The sequence below is a fragment of the Malania oleifera genome, chromosome 13 (genome assembly GCF_029873635.1).
Source record: "Malania oleifera isolate guangnan ecotype guangnan chromosome 13, ASM2987363v1, whole genome shotgun sequence".
In the NCBI taxonomy this organism is placed as follows: domain Eukaryota; kingdom Viridiplantae; phylum Streptophyta; class Magnoliopsida; order Santalales; family Ximeniaceae; genus Malania; species Malania oleifera.
The window spans coordinates 33,059,886-33,085,815 of NC_080429.1; the positions used below are offsets into that span (position 1 = coordinate 33,059,886).

Genomic DNA, 25,930 nt, shown 5'->3' on the forward strand with positions numbered 1-25,930 from the left:
ATAGTCGTTGAAGGAGTGTCAAAGAGAGAGAGAGAGAGAGAGAGAGATTCTGCTACAAAATTTAGGTAGGTAATTAATTATAAGTAATGAAACAAACCATTTTTATGTTTACATAACTCTTGATCAATGTTTTAAAAGGCAAAGGTGTAAGGCAAAGTGCTCTAACACTTAAGGGGCGAGGTGTAAGCCTTAAGGCATTGGGGCGTAAGCCTTTTGAGATTTTATTTTTAGATAAAAATATGTAAATAAATTACATATTTTAAAAATAAAGAAAAAATTGAGAAAATATCACACATAATGTAAACAAAAAAATCAAATATAATTTGCAATATACTTGTTGGCCATAAAAAAATATTGCTAACTTAAATTCATTTCATAAATCATGACAAGAGATTACTATAAAATTACAAAATTCAAATTATTTTTCAATATGTAAGATACAGCTCAATTGTTTTGGAAGGTTGAGGCTCAAGAGTTTTAGAAATCAACTCATATTATGACATTCCTTCTTTTATGTAAACATGGAGTAAATATTTTCTAGCAAAATCTTACTTGCAAATCACACTCCCAAAATGCATAAGCCTCAAATAAAAAGGTGCAAAAGGTGTGCCTTTTGTACAAATGCATAAGCCTCAGTGTGTAATGCATTAGCCTTTTTGGAATTTGGTATTTTAGAATGAGCCTCAAGGCATTTCTTGCCTTGAGGCGCGCTTCATTAAAGCCTTTTAAAACATTGCTCTTGATCATTAATATCAAATATGCCTACATTTCCTCATATAAAATTACTAAATTTATAATATATATTACATCTTTGTCCTGCCACAAGCATTATAATATATATTCAGTTTTAACAACGAAATTTGTCAGAGAAAAAAAGGAGAGTATAAAGAGGACAAGAAGATTTGACCCTACTCAAATATCAACAACCACTGCTATATCATTAGAAAATAAACCAAATCATGTGATGAAACTACATCAAATATGTAGTAAGTTCATCCACATATAATGAACAGAAAGGACCGGAGTTAGTGAAAAAAGGAGATGATAAAGAGGACAAGAAGATTTGACCCTACTCTAGTATCAACAACCACTGCTATATCATTAGCAAATTAACCAAACCATGTGATGAAGCTACATCAAATATGTAGTAAGTTCATCCACGTGTAATGAGCAGAAAGGACCAGACTTGGTGCTGAATTACTGACCCTTGATACAAAGAATACATTTCTCTCTTCTCCAAGCATTCTTAAACCAGTTACCACCCCATCATAAATGCCTTGATTACAGCCATACAACTGCTGGAAATCTTATTTTTCTAAAACTCAGACCATCTCTGTGAGGACCCCACCAAAAGGTTTTCCTAAATGAACAAGAATATTTTTTTCTCCTCTCTACATTGCTATACTTCGATTAATCACCTAGATAAGTTTAAAACGATAAAAAAAAAAAAAAAAATCACCTAAGAAAGTAAAAAGCCTACATAGATGATGTCCCAAGCATAAACTCGAACTGTCTTACTGATATCCTCATATCCTGTCTTAATTTTTTCATTCCCCAAAGTCTCATTGTTTGCTTCGTAAGTTTAATTTCCTGACAATTTCTACACCTCTAAGCATCTCCATTTAAACAACTCTCCGAAGTTTCATAATTTTATTTTTCACGAGGCAATCAAACTTCTTATACCATCATCTGGAATAATTCTTCATGTGACCGCCTGCCCCCTGCCCCTCCCCCCAACCCACCCCCAAAAGAAGTGTGTGGTGCGTGTGATTGAAGAAGGACAAAAATTCAAGATTTTACATTGAGATAATGAGGAAGACATGTGAAAGGCACTGGGCTCCACTGTGCTAAACCTAGGTCTTCCATGAAACACTATTGAACAACAAAAAGGTCACAAGAATTACTCACATCCATATATGACTTTGGATGAGGTGCGACAGAGGGTTCCATGGATGCAGGCGGTGATGAAGATCTCACTGTACAGGGCATTTCAATTAAATGGCATGAGAATTTATTGTCACATAAAGATTAAACATATGAGAGTTAACACTGAGTAACAACCTGAGCGCAAGTTAAGTTCTGCCTTGCCATTTACATTTGGTTGCTGTAAAAAGCAGAAACTAATTGCATCAGTAGAAAAAAATCAACTTGAAAACTCAAAGATAATGCAGGCAGACAGTTCCAAATTGTTTCAACTAATTACGAAGCATTCTCATGCCATGCCTATATCCAGCTCACCTTTGAACTTGTCACTGAGACTCTACGATTTTCTTGTTCAACAAGAAGGTTTCTTCCCGAACTGTTACTTTGTCCTAATCATTACATAGAAATGATCAAAATTAACAAATTAATCATTGGTGAGAGATCTTCTAAAAGTCCCATGAATTTTTTATCAAGTTAGCACTTCAAATTCCTTAACAAGTTTTAGAAGACACACATTTGCATTACAATGTTATTTTGCATGGGCATATCTGTGGCTAAAAAATTATTTTTACAAGAAAATAAAGATATTAAGAGAGAAGAAAAAGAATTACGAGCTAAAAGAGGACAAGAAGTATTCAAGAAAAAAGAATGTAAAAAATATTTTAAAAAACAAAAGTGTAGGAAAATTAAAAAACATTAACTCAAACTTAGAAAGCGCCTCCTTAAATCCTTGCTATTGTAATTGATATTAGGACCTTAAATTAACAAACTCAAGCTGACCCTTTCTCTCCTTGCTTTTACCACAATCTAAATGAACTCCTTTCCCTCAAGGATCAGTCAACCATAAACCCATCTTGTCCAACCATTGTTATACTTCAGTATCCTTTCCATTAACCTTCCCCCAGGAGAATACTCACTAGAGCCCTGCATTGCCTCGAAGGCCTGAAAAGTTGTGCAGGCAGTTGCTGGGCACATATTCAGTTTGATCAAAGTAGAAGTGGCATGCATCCCCATGCACATTGCTAGATGATCTCACCAGACATCTATAAGCAAAGGGCTTTCTAAGAGAACTTTAAAAACAAGGAAACTACAAATAAAAGCACTTCAACAAGTACAACCAGAACAAAAAACAAAAAAAATTATTATAAAATGAATTTTCAAAATAAACTAACTTTTTAAAATCAATAAAGTTACATGATGATGTAGGATGGGTACGGTCGGCCTAGTCCTACAGTCAACCCTCACGCAAGCACATACACTCGAACACTTTGATTTAAGAATTCAATTATCCAAACATAAACACCATAAATTATGCAACGTTTCACATGCTATAAGGTTTTTGAAAAGATGTATGATTTTGTCTAGAAATCAAGTCTCAGGTGTTCCTTATCAAGGAATCAAGATTTTATGCGGAAAGGTGTTAATTTCAAAGTCAAAATTGCAAGTTCTAAGTTAACAAACTAATATTCTTACAATTTTTATTAGGCAGCAAGTGACAATATTGAAATCTAAGGATTCAAATGGGCTTCTCAAATTTGGCATTTTAGGCTTTAAGCAATGGCTTACACAATCAAGTAAAGAGTCAAGAAAAGTTACGAATTTACCAAGAGAACTGTTGGATGACTTGGCATCGTTCAACACGAGTTTACACCACGCCGGTAGTCCTTCAACCAAGCTTTGAAATGCAATGATGGGCGAGTATGGATGTGCCAAGAGAGAGAAGCCGTGTGGGTATAGAGGGGAGGCCATTTGGGTGAGAGGGAAGAGGGGGTGATGGTAGTGCTGGATAGAGTGGTCTCTCACCACTTGATCTCTGGAGAGAACGTTGTAGCCTCACACTACGCAATCAAAAGATTGACAAGCTTCAAGCTTTTAGCAAAGAAATTCTTCTTCAATATTCAACATAAACTCACCTTTAATTCTTACAATGAGAAGGATATATATAGACTTAGCATGGGGGGACAAAGCATGGGAAACAAATCATGGGGGGAACAAAGCATGGGAGGGGAAGGGGGCGAGACAAAGCGTGGGGGGACAAAGCATGGGAAACAAAGCATGGGGGAGAAAGCACTAAGTCCTAATATAATAAATGCTCTCACAACTTACTAAACACACATGCAAGCTTAGCTATCTTGCATTATTACAATTTAAGACTCAAGCATGTGCCAAAAGGAAGGCCAAACCCGGGTGGGGTCCATGGAGCATAACCGTGTGGGGCCCACATGGGTCTTGAACTTGATCTTGCTTCAATATATCAACTTGGGTCTATTTGCACCTAAAGTCTTCAAAAATAAATATCTAAGTCTTCAAGTAGTCCACGTGTACCTACAAAACAAATTTAATGAAAGTGGACATCGAGAGGTCGTACAAATGTCACCATATCGGCAAAGGAGACAGTCAAGGCATGTTGATCCCCATCATCTCTCTCGGGCCCAATAGAATTCTTCTCCGAAGAATGAGAAGTGACATCCTGTGAATACAACTCCGGGTTGAGACGAAGGAGGTCCTCTTTAAGAATTCAGCTCCTCTCGGAAAGTGGCTTGTCTCTCCACTTGACCAAGAACTTTTGGTATGATCCTGCTCGTGTGAATGTTGTCTTTTCATTCAAGATTTCTTCAATCTCATCAAGTTTCTTTGGTATGGATAAAGATGGAGGCCAAGGTAACTTTTGGTTTTCATGCTCATGAGGAGTGGGGAACGGAGTAGGATCACCTGCAAGGTTAGAATTGGAAGGCTCCACGAAAGATGATGCTTTAAGAAAGGGAGTTAGATCTTCAACATTAAACACATTGCTTATACCAAAATCAATAGGAATATCAAGCATGTAAGCATTAGAACTAATTTTCTTTAAAACTTCGAAAGGTCTCATCTTTTTGGCATGCAACTTTCTTACCTTTCCTACAAGAATCCGTTCGGGACGAATACAGACCATAACCATATCGCCTTCTAAAAATTCTTGCAACATGAGATGTACATCAACACTAGATTTATAATGCTCATTGTTTAAGTTAATTTTCATTCTTATTTCAAGTGTAAATCATGTATATGCTTTGCAAATGTATCAATCCGTTCACTCACTCTAGACTTAGGTGGCAGTGGAATAAGATTTACAGGCTTCCTAGGACTATATCCTGTGCCAACCTAAAATGGGCTAAGGCCTATGGTCCTAGTTACTAAACTATTGAATGCAAATTCGACCATAGGAAGACATAAATCCCAAGCTGTGATGTTCTCACCTACCAAACATCTCAATAGGTCGCCAAGGCTCCTATTTACCACTTCAATCTGCCCATTTGTCTGCGGGTGATAGGCACTAGAAAATTTGAGCTTGGTACCTAGTAATGCCCATAAGGTTTTCCAAACATATCTCAACCTGATCCTAATATGATGGTATCCACCTTTAAGGTCTATCTTTGAAAAATTCTTGGATCCTACCTTCTGATCAAGCATATCATCTAGTCTAGGTATGGCAAAACCTATACTTGATGGTGATCTTGTTGATTGCTCTACTATTGATGCACATGCTCCATGTGTCTTCTTTCTTGGGAGTAAGGAGAGCAAGGCAGGCACATGGACTTATGCTCTCCTGAATAAAGTCCTTTTTCCTCAATTCCTTATGTTCTCTTGAGAACTGTGGTAAATTAGGCAGCGATGAACTAGGACCAAGGTTAGTGACATGTCAAATGTCTCTCAAGGGAGGTAACTCATTACGTCGCTTAGAGATGACATCCTCAAACTCAGAAAGTATAGGTGATACTTCCAGTTGTGTTTCATGCTTAAGAAGGGGTGCCTCAGTCTCCCTAGTGACAACCACATACACTACCTGTGTATATCGACTCTCTTGCTCAAATTGCCTTTTACTAATGATATTCAATGATTCTTCACTAGTTTTTGTATTTTCCTTCTTTTTCTCACATTTCGGCTCTAGTGGACTCAAAATAAATTCTTTTTTTCATTACACCTAAAGGAATAAGTGTTGGCACATCCATTATGTGAGACATTCAAATCATACAACCATAGTCGCCCTAATAAAATATGGGCAACGTCGAAGGACATCACACCAAATCTCATCCTCATAATCATCAATCTTAATGAGAACTAGGCATCTATGGCTCACGGGCATGGTAATGGCATCAACCCAAGCTACCTTATATGATTGTAGGTGTGGCTTAACTTTCAAATCCAACTTTTTAACTGCAGATTTCGATAGAACATTCATACAGCTACCACCATCTATGATCATCTTGCAACTTTTACTCCCACACTTGATGATGTAAGTATGGAAAATAGAAGTGCGACGGCAATCCTCCTGATCCTTGGGAATGATCATAATGCATCTCATCACACTCAAACGGGCACTCTCATTTGGCTCACTTGACAGCTCATCTATTGAGGTATCTCTCTCAACATCAATCCTACGACCTCGGTAAGGATTCCCAGCTCAGGTCGCCATCAAAACACAACACACAAAAGGGAAAGAGGTTCACGGCAAAGGGATTTTTGGGTAAAGGGGTCACGGTTTTGAGGGGAATTTTTGGGGAGGCCGAATCCAAGGGAAATGGGACTTTGAGGGCTTGCCTAATCCAACCTAGGCTCTGATACCTAGATGATGTAGGATGGGTATGGTCAGCCTAGTCCTACGGTCAACCCTCACGCAAGCACATACACTCGAATACTTTGATTTAAGAATTCAATTATCCAAACATAAACACCATAAATTATGCAACGTTTCACATGTAAGGTTTTTGAAAAGGTGTATAATTTTGTCCAGAAATCAAGTCCCAAGTGTTCCTTATCAAGGAATCAACCTTTCATGTGGAAAGATGTTAATTTCAAAGTCAAGATTGCAAGTTCTAAGTTAACAAACTAATATTCTTACAATTGATATTAGGTAGCAAGTAACAATATTGAAATCTAAGGATTCAAATGGGCTTCTCAAATTTAGTATTTTAGGCTTTAAGCAATGGCTTACACAATCAAGTAAAGAGTCAAGAAAAGTTACGAATTTGCCAAGAGAACTGTTGGATGACTTGGCATCGTGCAACACGAGCTTAGACCACACCGGTAGCCCTTCAACCAAGCTTTGAAATGCAATGATGGACGAGTATGGATGTGCCGAGAAAGAGAAGCCATGTGGGTATAGAGGGGAGGCCATTTGGGTGAGAGGGAAGGGGGTGATGGTAGTGCTGGATAGAGTGGTCTCTCACCACTTGATCTCGGGAGAGAATGTTGTAGCCTCACACTACGCAATCAAAAGATTGGACAAGCTTCAAGCTTTTAGCAAAGAAATTCTTCTTCAATATTCAACATAAAATCTCCTTTAGTTCTTACAATGAGAAGGATATATATAGACTTAGCATGGAGGGACAAAGCATGGGAAGAAAGCATTTGGGGGGGGGACAAAGCATGGGAAACAAAGCATGAGGGACAAAGCATAGGGGACAAAGCACTAAGTCCTAATCTAATAAATGCTCTCACAACTTACTAAACACACATGCAAGCTTTGTTTTCATGCATTATTACAAATTAAATGTGAGACTCAAGCATGTGCCAAAAGGAAGGCCAAAACCGTGTGGGGTCCATGGAGCATAACCGTGTGGGGTGAACATAACCGTGTAGGGTCCACATGACCGTGTGGGGCCCACATGGGTCATGAACTCAATCTTGCTTCAATATATCGACATGGGTTTGTATGCACCTAAAGTCTTCAAAAATAAATATGTAAGTCTTCACAAGTCTTCAAGTAGTCCACGTGTACCTACAAAACAAATTTAATGATAGTGGACATCGGAGGTCATCCACATGTCACCATATCTGCAAAGGAGACAGTCAAGGAATGTTGATCCCCATCACAGACAACCTATAATATACACAGAAATGATCATTAAAAAAGAAAAAAAAAAAAAAGGACATGGACTCACACATATGCACACAGAGAGAGAGAGAGAGAGAGAGAATCATCGAAGGGATGACTTCACTATAAGGATTTGTATACATTTTTTCCCCTATTCCCTTCCTGTGCTGTGCATTAGAGTCACAAAAATAAGATATAAATAACCTCTTTTAATAGAAATTAGAGTTTATCATAAAATTATCCTAACCACCCAACAAGGGAGTATTTGCTTCGGCAAAAGAAATAAGCAAAGCCAAATGCCCAAAATTTTGATAATTACAAAAAACCAAGGCACTCAACTTCCCAGCCCCTGCATGATGTCCTGTGTGACCCTTGGTGACAATTGATGGAACTGCCTCTTAGCATAATATTTTGCATACTGAGCGATCAGGATAAACAACTTCAGCATGGAGCAGCCCTAAAACATACTAATAAAAGCATGCCCAAAAAAATCACTTTAAAAATTGACTTGATTAACTACATTCTCTTTGTTTCAAGGCTACCCTGTAAATTCAGGACTTTGAGCTGAAGATTTTTTGGCTTCTTTCCTTGTTTCCTCACCGTATGCTATCTAGTGACATAAGATGCCACATTATGATTTCATAGATTAAGTCTTCATTTATGCTGACTTGTAATTTGACTTCTTCTCTTGCGACAAGACTTTCAGGAGAGTGGAAAAACTCAGAATGTTTGTTACAGCAACGGCATTGGCATAAAAAAAGTCATGGAAGTCCTGGCAAATAAAAAATACCCAACATCCTCCAAAAAAGTTGGCAGAGACATCTGCAGGGCACAACCAAAAGAGCTTGAATATGAAAAATATGTTTTTAGACGAGTAATGAAATTATGGGATAGACTCACCTATGCTTGTTGACTTATTATATGACTTGGATTCGAGTTTCTGTGGTTATTTAACTATTTTGCATGACAATTTTAATTTATATTTTTTATCTTTAAATATATATAGCTTTTAAAGGTTTACGGCATGGAATGATGATGTTGGAAACTCTGCATATGATGCACTCAATGTCCTAAATCTTTTCACATAGAGCTGGTCCCAAGCCCAGGAAAAGGTGGAAGGTTGCGTTAGGTAGCTGATAGCCAACTTAAAACTTGTAGATCTCTATGACGTATCCTTACCGATTATTCCCTATGGCACTCCCTATGAGTGATGTGCACCTATACCACCCTAGTCTAGCAAAAGATGGGCAAGGGTGGGCTAGGTCGTCGCCCTAAAGCAACGTGTTGCGTTGTCACCTAGGTATGGTGTCAAATATGTGAGGGTTCCCACATCATTCTGGATGTGGGCTGGTAGTGAAGTTAGTTCAAGAGACTAGAGTTAGATTAGTAACTTGGAATACAGAGACACTTATAGGTAAAAGCATGGAGATAGTGGACATAATGATTAGAAGAAAAATTAATGTAATATGCCTTCAAGAAACTAGGTAGGTAGGGGGGGGGGGGGAACTAGAGATATTGAAAAATCAGATTTCAAATTTTGGAACACCGGAAAAAGAAAACATAAGAAAGGGGTAGGAAACATTGTAGACAAATACTTAAAAGACAATGTTGTAGATGCTAAAAGAGTAGGGGATAGAATTATAAAAATCAAGAAGGTTTTAGGTCAAGAGATAATAAATGTCATTAGTGCTTATGCTCCTCAAACAAGCTTTGCAAAAAGCCTTAAAAGAGAATTTTGAGAAGATATGAATAGCATTATACAGGGGATATCAAGAACTAAGAAAATTATCATCTGAGTTGGCTTAAATGGACACATTTGAAAGGATAATAAAGGTTATGAGAGAATACATGGAGGAGATGGATATGGAGACAAAAATGAGTCTAGGGGTATGGTCTTAAGACTTTGCCATGACATATGATCTTATTACAATGAATACTTGCTTTAACAAAAGAAAAGAACGCTTACTAACCTTCAAAGTGGACAAAATAAAAGTCAAATAGATTTTGTCTTAATTAGGAGGGTAGATAGTTTATCATGGAAGGATTGTAAATTTATCTAGGTGAAAGCTTAACCACACATAGAATTTTAGTGTTAGATATATGTATTAAAAAATGGAAGAGAAAGGGTAATATAAAGCAATGCAAGAGAACAAGGTGGTGGAACCTAAAGGGAAAAAAATCTTATAAAATTTAAAGATAAAATTATCAAAGATGGTGATTGTACAATAGAGAATAGTGTAGACACAAATACTCTTTGGAATAGGGTAACTAGCTCTATTAAAAAGATAGAAAAACAGATTTTAGGTGAATCTAGAGGAAGATTCTCATATGGTAAGGAAGTTGGTGGTGGGATTAAGATGTTCAAAAAGTTGTAAAGACAAAGAATTTGGTATAAAACATGGCAAAAATGTAGAAACATAGAAAACCTTAAAAAATATAAAAAGGCAAGAAAATATGTTTAAAAGACCATTAGTGAAGCTAAACATTGATCATATTATAATCTATATGCTAGACTATATATAAAAGAAGGGGAAGGAGAAGTATTTAAACTTCCTAAAGATAGAGAAAGAAAGTACAAGGACTTAGGTAATGCAAAATGTATAAAAAAAAATGAGGATGATATTGCCTTGGTTAAGGAAGATGGCATAAAAGAAAGATGGCAAAGTTATTTTAATGAGTTATTTGAAGAAAACAAAGCAAAAGGCTTAAACTTAGAATTGAAAAAAGAGAAAAGAAAAAAAAAAGGTTAAAATATGAGATTTATTTCCAAAATTAGAGTTAAGAACAAGTTAAGTTCGCATTAAAAATGATGAAAAATGGAAAGATATAGAACCAAATGACATCCCAGTTCAAGTTTAGAAATGCCTAGGTGTAGAGAATGAGAATGAATCAATTGTATATTCAATTGTGTATTCTTTACATACTTGGGTCCCTATTTAACATGTATACAGAGAATAAAATATGGGAAAACAGAAGAGGACACAACTTGCAATTGAGATGTGTAGTTTAGCTTCGGTGGGGGGTCTCAATTTATAACCTTTGGCTTGTGGCAAGATCTCATGGTTGGTGGTGGTGGCTCACCCACCATGGTAGGTGGCAATGGCTCACCTACCATGGTAGGTGGCCGTCATTCACCAACCGTGGCCAATGTGTTTGCAATCTGCTCCTTAGTAGGGGCATATGTCATGCAAATAGTTCCTTCTTCCACCTTTTCTTTAATGAAGTGTTTGTCAACTTCCACATGCTTGGTTCTATCATGCGAGACAGGGTTGAGCGAGATACTGATAGCTGCCTTATTATCACAATACAGCTTGATAGGTAACTCTTAACTCAGCATGTAGTTCTTCCAATAGCCTTCGCAGCCATAATCCTTCACATATTCCCTGAGCAACAGCTCTGAATTCTGCCTCTGCATTGCTCCTTGCTACAACATTTTGTTTCTTGCTTCTCCAAGTGACCAGATTTCCCCATACAAAGGTGCAGTATCCAGTCGTGGGTCTTCTATCCTCTGTGGAGCCAGCTTAACCAGCATCAGTAAATATTGCCACTTCCTTTTGTTCACTTCACTTGAACAATAAGCCTTTCCCTGGAGAACCCTTTAGATATCTTAGGGTCCTAAAGGTTGCTTCCTGGTGTGCTTCTTTTGGAGATTGCATATGTTGACTTGCTACACTTACTACGAAAGCTATGTTTGGTCTAGTATGTGACAGGTAGATTAGTTTGCCGACTAATCTTTGATATTTCTCCCTATCTACTAGCTTCCCAACATCTTTTGTTCTTTTTCTAGCTTTAATAGGTGAGTCGCTTGGTCTGCAACCTAGCATGCCTGTTTCAGTCAAGAGATCAAGGGTGTATTTTCATTCCCTTCTTTGATCTAGCTACCTCCATCCCTAGAAAGTATCGGATTTTCCCCAAATCCTTCACTTCGAATTCTGTGGCTAGAACTCTCTTCAATCTTCCCATTTCCTCAATGTCATCTCCGGCGAGGATAATGTCGTCTACATACACAATCAGAATAGTCTTCTTCCCATTTTTTGTTTGAAAAACATAGTATGGTCGGACTATCTTTGGCAGTATCCCTCTCCTTTTATCACCTTTGTAAATCTATCAAGCCAAGCCCTGGGAGATTGTTTGAGTCCATATAAGGACTTTTTCAATTTACAGATTTTGTTTTCCTCGCCCTTTTACTGAATCCAGGGGTAATGTCATGTACACTTCTTCAAGCTCACCATTTAGGAATGCATTTTTTATGTTGAGTTCTTGAAGTGGCCAATCTAGATCGGGTGCCAGGGATAGGAGCACTCGAATAGTGTTCAACTTTGCCACGGGTGCAAAGGTTTCTGCGTAATCGATGCCATAGGTCTGAGTAAATCCTTTTGCAACTAACCGGGCCTTGTATCTTTCAACTGTCCCATCTATTCGGTATTTTATAGTGAATACCCATTTGCAGCCTACTGGTCTCTTTCCTCATGGCAAATTCATAACCTCCCATGCTCCATTCTTTTCCAATGCCCTTATCTCCTCCATTACAGCCTCTCTCTATTCCGGAATTTCAAGTGCCTCCTCAATGTTCTTTAGAATTTTGACCCTGTCAAGGTTAGAAGTAAAGGCACAGTATCCCTTGGACAAGGTATTATAGGACACAAATTTTTCAATTGCATGAAGGGTACATGAACGAGGATGCTTTCTGAGAGCAATGGGCAGATCAATATCATCAGATTTATTAGGAGTAGGTTCTATTACCCATTCTGAGTTGTTGGGAGTTTCTTGGTTGGGCTCTTGGTTGCTCGGAGCTGCCACCAGTTCTGACTCTCTTGGTGCTTCGGGTATGAGTTTTTCATTACCACTTGGCTTCAGCCTTTATGAGTAGACTAGTGTATCCTTGTTATTTTGTTGTTCTATCTCTCCCCATGAGTTTAAGTTTCCTTCTATGACTGGCAAGGAAGTGGAGGAGGATTGTAGATTGGTGAGAGGAAAGTCTAGGAAAAACATGTCACCATTGGAATTATTCCGAGTCTGAGATTCGCTCACATTCTCCCCCTGAATAGAAGAATTGGGATAGAAGGGAGTGGTCTCGAAAAAGGTTACATCAAGGCTGATAAAGAGACGACGAGAAATAGGGTCATAGCACTTGTAACCTTTTTGGGATGGAGAATACCCAAGGAAGACACACTTGGTGGCCCGAGGATCCAGCTTGGTGCGCTGGTGAGGATGGACATGCACAAAAGGCAGTGCAGCCAAATAAATGAAAAGGGGGATTGGAGTCTAGCCGAGAGGTAGGGAAAAATTCAAGTAGAGTGTCAAGGGGGCATTCTATTGATAAGGTAAGTGGTTGTTAGAACAGCATCACCCCAAAACATTGTAGGCATGTGGATAGTGAGCATTAAGGCTCGTGCTACCTCAAGAATGTGTCTATTTTTGCATTCGGAAACAAAATTTTGTTGAGGGGTGTCAACGCATGAGCTTTGATGAATTATCCCTTTTTCTTGAAGGAAGAGACCTAAGGTGTGGTTGAAATATTTCATGCCATTGTCAGTACGCAAGATTTGAATCTTGGTGTGAAATTGTGTTTGGACCATGGCATAAAAGTTAATAAACACCGAACGTACTTCAGACTTATCTTTTAACAAGTAGAACCAGCAAGTACAAGTGTGATCATCAATGAATGTCACAAACCATTTTGTGTGTGCGATTAGAAAAACCGGGAAGGTCCTTATACATCACTATGAATGATTGTGAAAGGTTTTGTGGGTTTGTATTTGGATTTTTGGGAATGAAGTTCTTCGGTGTTTTGCGAGTTCACACACTTCACATTGAACATCAAGAGACATTTTATTCGAACATAGCGAAGGAAATAAATGACACATGTACTGAAAATTGGGGTGACCCAACCAAGAATGCAATAACATTAGGTCACTAATCTTAGGTATAGAGACATAATTATTTTGACACTGACCCGAGGCTTGGAGAGCAGATAGCATCTCCATGATTTTCTGTAGTTGGTCATGGCTGAAGGTGCTGCTGCTGCCACTGTCAGAATGGTTGCTCGCGACCTGCTGCCTCTCGGGTTGAGTCTCAAAAAAGGCTAGACAGCCTCTGGTTTTGGCGCTCTCCCGTGGTTTCCAATCAGCTGGCTTGCCATGAAGCTCCTAACAATTATCCTTGGAATGGCTAGGCTTTCGGCAATGTTCACACCAGAGGTGCCCTTTGGTTGCTTGGTATTTGGCCCACTATAGGTCCAACGAGATACAAATGTTGAGCCCCCTGGTACCGTGGCTGTAGCTTCCTTCAACATGACTTTGCACCTTGCTTCTTCACGCCTCACTTTAGCAAACACTTCTCGAGTGGATGGTAGAGGTCTGCGGCTGAGAATCCTTCCTCATACATCATCTAAATCTTGATTAAAGCCTGCAAGGAACTCAAAAACTCTCTCATTTTCCAATCTCTTCTTAAACAGCGCACTGTCCTCAGCACAACGCCATTCTTCTTCGCTGCTTAAATCCAGTTCTTGCCGTAGCGCCAGCATCTCCATGTAATAGTCTGTCACCTCCCTCTCCCCTTGTTTCATCTAACATAGGCGTGTCTTAAGTTCAAAGACTTGGGAAGCATTCTCAACATCAGAGTAGGTTTCTCGGACTGCCTCCCACACCTCTTTTGCTGTGGGCAAGAACATATATGTTTTCCCGATAGTTGGCTTCATGGAGTTGATAAGCCATGAGGCAATCAAGGAATTCTCCGATCTCCATTGCTGGAGTGCCACAACATTCGTTGAATCAGGTTTCTTTGAGTCGCTGATAAGATACCCAAGCTTTCCTCTGCCGTCGACTGCAAGTTTCATGGACTGGGCCCATTCCCGAAAATTCTTCCCGTTGAGCTTTTCTGCTGATAGTTGAAAATTCTTCCCGTTGAGCTTTTCTGCCGATAGTTGGACAGAAGAACCATCTAGTCCATTTGAACTGATGATGGCATTGGTTCGACTCATTTGAGTCTCTAAGGTTGTCGACTCTCGACTGTTGATGGACTTGTCCCCATCAACTCAAGTCCCTATTTAACATGTACACAGAGAATAAAATATGGAAAAAAAGAAGAGGATACAACTTGCAGTTGAGATGTGTAGTTTAGCTTCGGTGGGGTGTCTCAATTTATAGCCTCTGGCTTGTGGTAAGATCTCATGGTAGGTGATGGTGGCTCACCCACCATGGTAGGTGGTTGTCGTTCACACTGCTGGCGGTCATTCACCAACCGTGGCCGTCGTTCACACTACAGGGATTTCTACACTAGGTGATTATGAAATTATATGGTTAACCAATTTATTTAACACAATTATAAAAACTAAGAAAAGACCAGATAAATGGAGGAAAAGCACTTTAATCCTATATAGAAAAATAAATAAACAACAACAACAACAAGCCTTAAGCCCCACTAGATGGAGTCGGCTATATGAATCTTTTTCCGATATACAAAAATAAAGGAGATATTCAAAATTGTAATAACTATCGTGAAATTAAACTTATGAGTCATATAATAAAATTGTGGGAAGGGTAATTGAATGAAGATTAAGGTTAGAAATGAGGATTTCAGAAAAAAAAAAAAAAAAAAAAAAAACCAGTTTGGTTTTATGCCTGGGCAATCTACTATAGAAGCTATATATTTTTTAAAAAGATCAATGAAAAAGTTCAAGGAAAAGAAGAGGGACTTGCACATAGTTTTTATTGACTTAGAGAAAGCTTATGATAAAGAACCTAGGGAAGCTTTATGGTGGGTTTTAGAAAAAAAAAAGAGTTTGAAGTAGGTATACGAATGTCATTAAGGATATGTATGTTGTAGTAATGACTAACATTAGAACTATGGTGGAAAGTCTAGGGACTTTCCAATCACAATAGGTAAAAATCAAGGATATGCTTCGATCCCTTATCTTTTTGCACTAGTAATGCATGAATTTACTAGGAGTATCCAAATAAGGTTCCATGGTATATTTTTTTTGTAGATGATTTTGTCTTGATTGATGAGACTAGGGGTGGGGTAGAATTTAAGTTAGAATTATGGAGAGAAGCTTTAGAATCTAAAGGCTTCATGATAAGTAGAATAGGACAGAATGTATGAAATGTAATTTTGGTCATAGTAGGAAGAATATTGGAAAAAAGAATCATAACGGTCAAGAAATTAATAGCACTATTAAATTGCAATACCTTGGATCTATCATGCAAGCTAAAAGAGATACTGACGAAGATGTAATACATAGAGTTAAAGCAAGTTGGGCAAAATGGAAAAGTGCTTCCAGCATGCTATGTGATCGGAGAAAACTCTTACAGTTAAAAGAAAAGTTTTATAGGACAGATATAAGACTAGCTATGCAATACGGATCAGAATGTTGAGTAACTATAAAACAACATATCCAAAAAGTAAAAGTTGTCGAAATGAGAATGCTAAAGTAGATGAGTAGTATAAGTTAAAAGATAAATTATAGAATGGACATATTCGTGGTTAGTCAGGCATAGCTCTAGTAGAAGATAAGATAAAGGAGGGTTAGCTCAAATGGTTTGGGCATTTCCATCATAGGCCAAGTAGTGCACTAGTAAGGTGGAGCGAGCTAGTTATTATAAGGGGCAATAGAAGGGGTAGGGGTAGACCTAAAATAACTTGGAATGAGATAGTAAGGATTTAGTACCCCTAAAATTGTTGGAGGAAATTGCCACAATCATGTAAATTGGTAGAAAATGATCAATGTAGCTTACCCCACCTAGTGGGACTTGAGGCTTGGTTTTGTTGTTGTTTTGGTAACAATGATGCTGGAGGAAAGCAATCAAGATGAGAGAAATAACCATATATGTTCAAAGAAAAGAAAAATACACACGAGAAGAAAAACAAAGTGTGCAATGAGAAAACTCAAAGTCTTATTCATGTTGTTGAATTCTTGCCCTAAGAACCCTACTACACAAGGGAATAGGTATGAATCCTCCCAATGGGCAAGGGCCCTATGCATGGTTGCAAAACCATCTCAAGTGTTAAGAAGTCTGCACATGCCCAATCAAAACAGGTGAACTAGCCAAGTTGACCTGCCTCTGATTTTTTATTTTTTATTTAAAAAAAAAAATGCCATAGTTATGTAACCAGCAGGCATAGAACTTGGGACTCTGTTGGGGTAAAGCATAAGCATTACTAATGTACCCTATGATAATTGAACAAGTATGTAACCAATGTATCTATAAATATAAGCATGAATAAGCAAACATAAATATATAAGTGTATCAAAAATCAAATTCTAAAAATTTTTACCTTCAATTTTTTATTAAATAGAACTTCCACTTACTCATACTTAATATTATGAATTAATCGAGAACTCATATACCATTTAAAGAAAATTTTAATAAACAAATCCTCTCACTATTACTTAATATTTGTTTGACTTATGAAGATAATAATAATCAACATCACCATCATCATTAAACTCTCTTTGTAACACGCACATATGCGTGTTATCTAATGTCAACAATTTGACCACCAATTTGACTCACCAATCCGACCAGTTTGACCAATCCTTGGAGGATGTGTGTGTGCGTGTGTTATCTAATGTCAACAGTTTGACCACCAGTTTGACTCACCGATCCAATTGGTTTGACCAATCCCTAGTGGCTTTGCTACGTTGGTGGCATCTAGGTTTTAAAACAATGGTGAAGAATATATCAACACATAAAAGATGAATTTTAAATCTTAAAATCCCCTTATAAGACTTAAAACATAAAATATTTCTATTCAAAGTGGCATATATATATTCAATGGAAAGTTTAACCATAGCCCCATATGTTAACACATTAAATAGCTCAAGGAATTAAAGCAGTTTCTTAGATATAAAAGCCATATAGTTGGCTTGTATTGTGTCACAAAAAATGGAAAAATGAGAAAAAAAAAAAGCAACAAAGTTTCAACTAGAAATATGGCATGCACAAGCCAATCCCCTTACCCGTGCTAGAATGTGCACATGCAAAGGTAATGACCAAAGTATTTGATAAACAAGAAATTCAAGGAGAGTACTAATGTAAGTCGTGATACAACTTGACACTCTACATGCTGGCCATACAGCACGCATTCATGAAAACTCAAAGAAACATCAGCTAAGAGTAGTTAATAAATGTTGCAGCATGTGAAAAGAATAGCTGTTCTATAAAGGAAAGGCAGGGTCCAGAGTATTTCTAGCAAAGCTGAGAAGATGCATCAAACCTTTGGACCCATGTTAACAAAGTACAATGATGCTGATTATGATAGCAATAAACCTATACCTGAAGCAACTACTACATGCAACCAAAGAACCAAAAATGCAACAAAAAATGGCAGCTTCCTATAGGTGCTCTCCAAAATCTGGACCCTTTATAGTTGGCAAAAGACATTTACGATAGTGGCCTGAAGCCTGGCTTATGTGCACTAAAGAAGTCAAATTGTGGTCATAAATCAGTAGGGAATATGATTGAAGAGCTCATATGGTTGACATTGTGATATGCAAAAACCCGCAGATAATGCAGTAGATATGTGTACATGTGCATACACTAAGTTATAATTTGTCCTTAATAAATGGAGTTGTCTTCATAACCAAGTTCCTAAAAGTGTCCAATCACACCACAGACCAATAGAATTTCAAAAATTGAAGGTCATTTTTATTTGATCAAAAAGCACTTGCACTAGTACCTTCCAACTTCTGAATGGCGGTACTCATTGATTTCATTTCCTGTGTTTGCACATCTAACAGATTCATAAACTCCTGAAAGTATCTCCTTTCTGACAAGTACATAACAAAACTTAGCACTCAAGAAGGCCATTAATCAGCAGTAAAGAACTGATTGAAAAAAAGAGAAGGAAAATGTGAAAAACCAGCATCTTTAGGACTGCAACCTCACATGCAATATATTAAGCTGAAGTCACTTTATAATCCCACCTTCATTTTTCGATATCAGCATTTCCTGGCTTGCTTTCGCCACATCAACAGCTGCGGCTGCGGCTGCTTTTGCAGCAGCTGCTGCTTCTTCTTCCAAACTAGGTTTTGAGTTAGTTTTCTTTGCAAGATCAGTATCATCTTCCAACACGACCTTGCGAATCCAAGATTTCAACCTGGGAATGATAGCATTCTAAACAAAAAATATGATATCAGTGAGATCACATCAAACTTGCAGAAACCTAGCATAAAGTTGTGAAGCATGCTGATGAAATACAAAACAAATAACAGCATTTAATGAGGAAAATTAGCTGTTAAAGTATCTATTAATGCTACTATAATACTGGATAGTATGGTTATTCAACAATACCTTAAAAAGTACAGCTGTCCCAGCACCTGAAACTGCCAGTAATCCTACAGTATAAAAGACATGAGACCACTGAAATCTGGACTTGGTCACAGTGCCCACTGTGGACATAACACTTGCAGGAGCAGCTGCTGCAGACTGCAGAGTTTGTGCTGGGGATTGTGGTTGAACATTTGATGATGGTTTCAACTGCCCATCCGCTATCAATATGGGAAGATAGGGCATTAGTCACACAAGGAAAGAAAAGCTTTGGTCAAACCCAAGAATTCTTGGATGGGAATTACACTAGAGCATTAACATTAATAACCTTGATTTGTGCTACCTGCTTGCACACTTGAAAGAGTTGGTGGTGGGTCCTGTGATTTGCAGGCAATGTAACACATGATCATTTAGCAGCAAAACATAGAAAAATCTAACATCCATAAAAATTAAATATATAAAACTTTTTTGCTTACAGGTACACGACGAAAAGCTTCATCTATCTCCTCCTTTGTAAGACCCTTCTTCTCAAGAAAAGATCGTCTGTAGATGACAGGAGAACCCCTAACTTTTGGATGTGAAAGGAACTTCACAGCATTTTGCACTTGTTCTTCTCGCATGGGTTCTGTGTTCACAAACACAGATGGTGTAGAAGATACTTTGGCAACCTCTGCATTTGCATCTCGCTGATCCTCATTTGTCGGTTGTACAAGTTCTAAAATATAGATAGACACAGCTTATCCGTATGAAACGCATAATAACAGGGTAAAAGTAAAATAGAAGTGCTTCTGTTCCAGCAGATGACCATTTTGGCATATATCAATCATACCGACCAGATAAAAAAGACCAAGTAATAGCCCATTGCTGCAGGACCCTTAAGAAAGTAGCTTTGAGATAACATACTTTAGAAGTTTCTAAATGCGTGAAACTATTTCGCCCCAGATAATGAAATTGACACATATAATTTATATGCATGCTATTATTGATTAATTGTTAATTTGCAGGAGGGGGGATCAAAATTGGCAGCACGCTCTCCAGATTAGTCACAGAAACCCGTGGAGGGTCTCAAGGATCTCTACCAATCCCTAGTCTTGGGATGTTCTAGAGAGTCTTGGCTTGGTAGGCTCGAATCAAAGTCTGTTAAAGGGAATCCTGACACCAAGCCTTTTCCTAGACCACTCAAGCTGTCAAGCATCCCCCACGTGTCATTTGTGAGTGTTCATATTTCTCCCCTTATCCTGACCATGTGTCACCCCACTTTAATGGGCCAAAAATTTTATCACTTCTTCTCATTGGCTAAGACATGACATAACATTCTCTAACAGGAAGATGACACCTCACACCCATCCACCTTTCCCCTATAAATATATCCACAATCATACATCAATGAGGATCTTCTTGAAACAAAAGCCATCAATCTCTCTCTCTCTCTCTCTAAAATCCCCCTAACCTCCTTTATATTTCCATTTGCTCAAGGAATCCTTTCAGCCATCAAAAAAGCTTTCACCTACCATCATCCACGCTTGAGCTTCTCGGGAATTGCCCAATTCTCTCTACAACCTCTCTCCTTGTTCACAACCAAAATTCTCCTCCCCTTTCAAGAACCCATATACATAGTCTTATTAGAATTGTCAAGTAATTAAATTTTCTCTTTTGTTACTTTAAGCAATTTGATGATTTTAGGAATAGAATTTGGATCTCAGTAATATATGTTACCATGCCTAGGATGAATGCTAGAATATATCTACCCATTACAAAAGGACTTGCTTAGTTTGTGAATAGTTTATTGTGAAAAAAGGTGTGTTGTACGAAAATAAGCAAAGAATGATATATCTGAATTATAAAATTAAATTCAAAACAGCTCTCTTCTCTCTCTAACTCTTAAAATATATCTATTTCTTCTCTTAATTTTCCCTGTTAGGGGACATTGATAGGACTCTAGGGTTTTATCATAGGGAAATTGGAAAATTGGAAGGATGGAAAATAAAAAGAGAATATAGGGTTGATCACTTCAAGGGGATCTACCTCCAAATTAGTCAAAGGCTCTAAACTATGTTATTGCTTGAATAAGAAAGCCCCGTAGGGTTACATATGTATAGGGTAGGGAACCCTACTCCTATTAGGAATGCAAAATATCCCAATCCAAGTCCTTAATGAACTCAATCCTAATTGATTTGGAAATCCTAACACATTAAATAGAAATCCCAATTGATTTTGAAATCATAACATTAAATAGAAATTCCAACTGATTTGGGAATCGTAACACATTAATTAGGAATCTCAATTGATTTGGGGACATAACATTAAATAGAAATCCCAATTGGTTTGGGAATCCTAACGCATTAAATAGAAATCCCAGTTGGTTCGGCAATCCTAACTCCCACCTCCTTCAAATCAGCTTTGTCCTCAAGGCTAAGCATCAATAAACTCCAGGAATCTCTCCTCCAAGGATTGATAATTTTCCCAAGTTGCATCTTCAGCTTGTCAATGAGACTAGTGAACTACAACTTCAATTATATCTCAACTTCTACACTCAACCATTTGGCGATCCAAAATTGCTTGTGGCTGCACTTGAGCCTCACCAATAGGCGCAATATCAGGCAAGTGGCTTTGCTCAGTAACTCGCTCCCTTAACTTCTTTTTGAGGCAAGAGCAACATGAAAACTTCAATGTACCTTAGAACTTGTTGGTAAGTCAAGATGATAAGAAACAGGACCAATACATTCCACAATCTTATAAGGCCCATAGAAAGAGGAGAGAATTTCATTAAAGAACAAACAGTCACAGATATCATTCTATATGGTTGTAGCTTGAAAAAAGGCCAGTCCTCCAATGATAATTCCCTTCCATTACAATGCTTATCAACTTCTTGTTTCGTACAAGCTTGAGTTGCAACAATATTTTCCTTAAGAAGCTGAAGCACTCTACCTCGATCATGTAACTCCTCATCAACTTGATCAATTATGGAGGATCCAACTGAATATCCAGCAAGGACAAGAGGAGCCCAACCATGAACAGCCTCGAATGGAGTCAACTTGATGGAGGAATGATAAGAATATTGTACCACCATTCGGCCCATGGACGCCATCACACCCAATCTTTCAGTTTGTCACTAGCAAAGCAACAAAGATAAGTCTCCAAGCACTTGTTAACAACTTCATTTTGCCCATCTGATTATAGATGATGAGTGCTCATATTCATTTGTGTTGCAACACTTGTAGCAATATAAGGGTGGGTATAACACAAAATTGAGCATATTTTGTGAGATGGTCCACAAGAAAAAAATAGTATATTTACCACAAGAAAATCGCAGTCCCCAATGAAATCCATGAAGATATCAGTCCAAGCTTCTTTGGAATAAGAAGAGGCTATAGAAGGCTTAGACTTGCCACTATTTCATCCTTCTATCATTGACAAACATCATAATCTGCCACAAACTGTTTGATTTCACCCTTCATTCCCTTCCAATAAAACACCTGAAGAAATGCACTTGTAGTTTCTAAGAAATCTAAAGTTACTTGCAATCAATGATGCGTGTAATTCTTGCAATATGGTTTGCTTGTGGACTGAATTAAGAACTAATAAAATCCTCCCATCGTACAGTAAGTTTAAAGAATCCCAAAAAGCAAGGAAGGACTAAAGTTGGCTCTTCTCATACCTTTTGGATAATACCTCTAGTCTCTAGATTTTGCACCATTCCTTCCTAATTTGATCAAGAGTAGCACATGCAGGTATAGAAATAGCTACAACTTCAACTTGTTCAGGAAGTCATGATAGTGCATTCACCACCACATTCTCGGCCCCTTTCTTGTAAATAATCTCATAGTCATAGTCCAACAACTTAGTGACCCACTTCTTTTGTTCTATGGAAGAGATTCGTTGCTTCAAAAAAATACTTCAGGCTCTTGTGATCATTTAGATTTGGAAATGCCGATCACTTTGTAATTGCTTAAACAATGGCTAGCATCTCTTTGTCATAAAAAGACATGCTTATGCGGGATCAAGAAAGAGCCTTACTGGTAAAAGCAATGGGGCGTTTGCGTTTGTCTTGCATTTTACTACACCAATGTCAACTCTTAATGCATCAGACTCAGTGACAAACATCTTGTTGAAAGTTGGGTAAGGCAAAACTAGTGTGGTGGACATTGCGTGCTTAACCTTGAAAAAGGCTTGTTCAGCTTCCTCACTCCATTTGAATGCATCCTTGTTTAGTAGAGCGGTTAGTGGAGCGCTAATCTTTCCATAATCTTTGACAAACTTGGGCAGTAACTAGTCAACCCCAAAAATCCTTGCAGCATCTTGATTGTTTGTGAAATAAGTCAGTTTTTCATGACTTGTATTTTAGAAGGATCAACTGAAAAACCTTCTTAGGAAACAATATACACAAGGTATTCCACATGCGGTCAAGCAAAACTACATTTAGATTTATTGACAAACAGATGATGCTCACAAAGAGTGGTGAGTATAATTCGCAAAAGACATAAGTGATCTTCAAGAGTCTATCCACAATAAGGATAGGATATTTATTCTTCACATGTTCTTGTTTAGTGCTTGATAATCAACACACATCTGCGAAGAACCATCCTTCTTCCTCACCACAGGAGAAGAATATGGAACTTGGTTGAATTATGCCAGCATCTAACTTCTTTTTAACTATCTTTATATTTCTACATTTTGAAAATAAGGATAGTGACAAGGATGGACATTAGTACAGCTACTACTTGGCAATAAAGGAATGCATTGATCAAGTATTCACTGAGGTGGCAATTCCTAAGGTTCCACAAACAAGTCAGAAAACTCTGAATTAAGAGATTCTAGCCCTTCATTCGGGCCAGATTGATGTTGTAACTCTTCTAGTGCTCGAAGTTGTACTAGGCATCCACGTTGCTCCTTTTTAAGGAGCTTCTCCATACAATGTCTTGAAACTATAGTGACATTACCAAAATGTTTGCCTTTAAGAGTCATTCTGGAAGTTCATGGTGAACTTCATAATTTGTTTAGAAGAACTCCAAGTTATATCACCTAAAATTTTTAACCATTCAATACCCAAAACCACTTCATAGTCTTCTAGTGTAGTAAAAAGAAATCAACATACAACTCTTGATTCTAAATAGTAAGCACAACCTTCGGACACTTGCTCTAACATGTAAAGTTCTTTCCATCTGCAACCTTTTCTAGAATGAGATAGCTTCTTGTGGAAAAAAATAATTCTCATTCATCGTAACATAGGTACAGGTCTGTATAAATAGATGTACAACATAAGAATAGAAGGAAAGAACCAAGAAGGAAAGAATTAAAGATGCTAACTTCTAAGGAAACTAAATATTCTACGATATTCACACATTTACAGCCGAGATTCTCTTAGAAAAATAGGAAAGTTGACAAAACAGATTTGAAATTTTCCAACACTCCCCCTCAAGCTGGCTTGAAGATATCTTCCATGGCTAGCTTGCTAATGAAGTTTTAAAACTATTTCTTTGGCAGTTCCTTTGTCAATATGTCTGCTACTTGCTCAGCTGTTAAGATATATGGCAGACAGATTACTCCCTCATCTATTTTCTCCTTGATAAAATGCTTGTCTACCTCCACATGTTTAGTTCTATCATGAAGAAATGGACTGTGAGCGATAGCTATTGCAGCTTTATTGTCACATTACAATTTCATTGGTAGTGAATTAGTAATCTTTAATTCTTCCAGCAACCTTTTGGTAGTGAATTAGTAATCTTTAATTCTTCCAGCAACCTTTTGATCCATAGTGCTTCACAAATTCCATGAGCAACAACCCTAAATTCTACCTCTGCACTACTCCTTGCCACCATATTTTGTTTCTTGTTGTGCCATGTTACTAGGTTTCCTCCAACAAAGGTGCAATAGCCAGAAGTTGACCTTCTATCAGTGGTACTTCCAGCCCAATCTGCATTAGTGCATACTTCAACCTGTAAATTCCCATGTCCTCCAAATAATAAACCTTTACCTGGAGTCCCTTTTAGGTACCTTAGAATCCTGTACACAGCATCAAAATGCTTGGGTCCTGGTGAGTGCATAAATTGACATACCACGCTTGTTGCAAAGGCTATGTCAGGACGTGTATGAGAGAGATAAAGGAGTTTCCCTACCAATCTTTGGTATTGCTCTCTGTTGATCACTTCTTCAACCTTAGCTAGTTGGAGTCTTATGTTCGGCTCTATAGGTGTTTCTACTGCTTTGCACCCTAAAAGACCTATTTCTCCAAGTAAATCAAGCACATACTTGCGTTGGGAAACAAAAATTCCTTTCTTTAACCTTGCAAATTCCATACCAAGAAAATACTTCAAGTTTCCTAAGTCTTTGATCTCAAATTCTTGAGCAAGGATTTCTTTAACCTTTCTAGCTCATTGCTATCATCACCTGTCAGAATTATATCATCTACATAGACAATAAGGATAGCCATTTTACCTTCACTCGAGTGTCTATAGAACATAGTATGATCTGCTTGACCTTGGCTGTAGCCATGACTCTTTACTACCTTCCCAAAGCGTTCAAACCAAGCTCTAGAAGATTGTTTGAGTCCATACAATGATTTCCTCAATCTGCACACTTGCCTTTGCCACCTTTCCCTTCAAATCCTCGCGGTACATCCATAAAGACTTCCTCCTCTAAGTCTCCAATTAAGAAGGCATTCTTCACATCTAGTTGATATAAGGGTTAGTTAAAGTGAGCTGCTAGAGAGAGCAACACACGGATTGAGTTCATCTTGGCTATAGGAGCAAATGTTTCCTAGCAGTCAATTCCATATGTTTGTGTGAACCCTTTCGTCACAAGTCTTGCTTTGTACCTTTCTACACTACCATCAGCCTTGAATTTTACTATAAATACCCATTTACAGCCAACAATCTTCTTCCCC

General features: G+C 37.9%; 1 protein-coding gene across 4 annotated transcripts in view; it reads right to left on the bottom strand.

Annotated features, from left to right (window-relative positions):
* LOC131146097 (peroxisomal membrane protein PEX14) overlaps window positions 1–25,930 on the bottom strand; it is a 49,518-nt gene that overhangs the window by 10,711 nt on the left and 12,877 nt on the right. For 2 of the 4 annotated variants that reach the window (XM_058095411.1, XM_058095414.1), the window contains exons 3-10: window positions 19,524–19,762; window positions 19,391–19,424; window positions 19,072–19,268; window positions 18,705–18,894; window positions 18,458–18,547; window positions 2,239–2,312; window positions 2,062–2,104; window positions 1,909–1,976 (exon numbers count right to left, since the gene is read on the bottom strand). In XM_058095411.1, coding sequence (XP_057951394.1) covers window positions 1,909–1,976; window positions 2,062–2,104; window positions 2,239–2,312; window positions 18,458–18,547; window positions 18,705–18,894; window positions 19,072–19,268; window positions 19,391–19,424; window positions 19,524–19,762 — 935 coding nt within the window. Of the gene's footprint in view, window positions 1–1,908; window positions 1,977–2,061; window positions 2,105–2,238; window positions 2,313–18,457; window positions 18,548–18,704; window positions 18,895–19,071; window positions 19,269–19,375; window positions 19,425–19,523; window positions 19,763–25,930 lie in introns of all 4 variants that reach the window. The other 2 variants (XM_058095410.1, XM_058095412.1) reach the window with 1 other exon arrangement.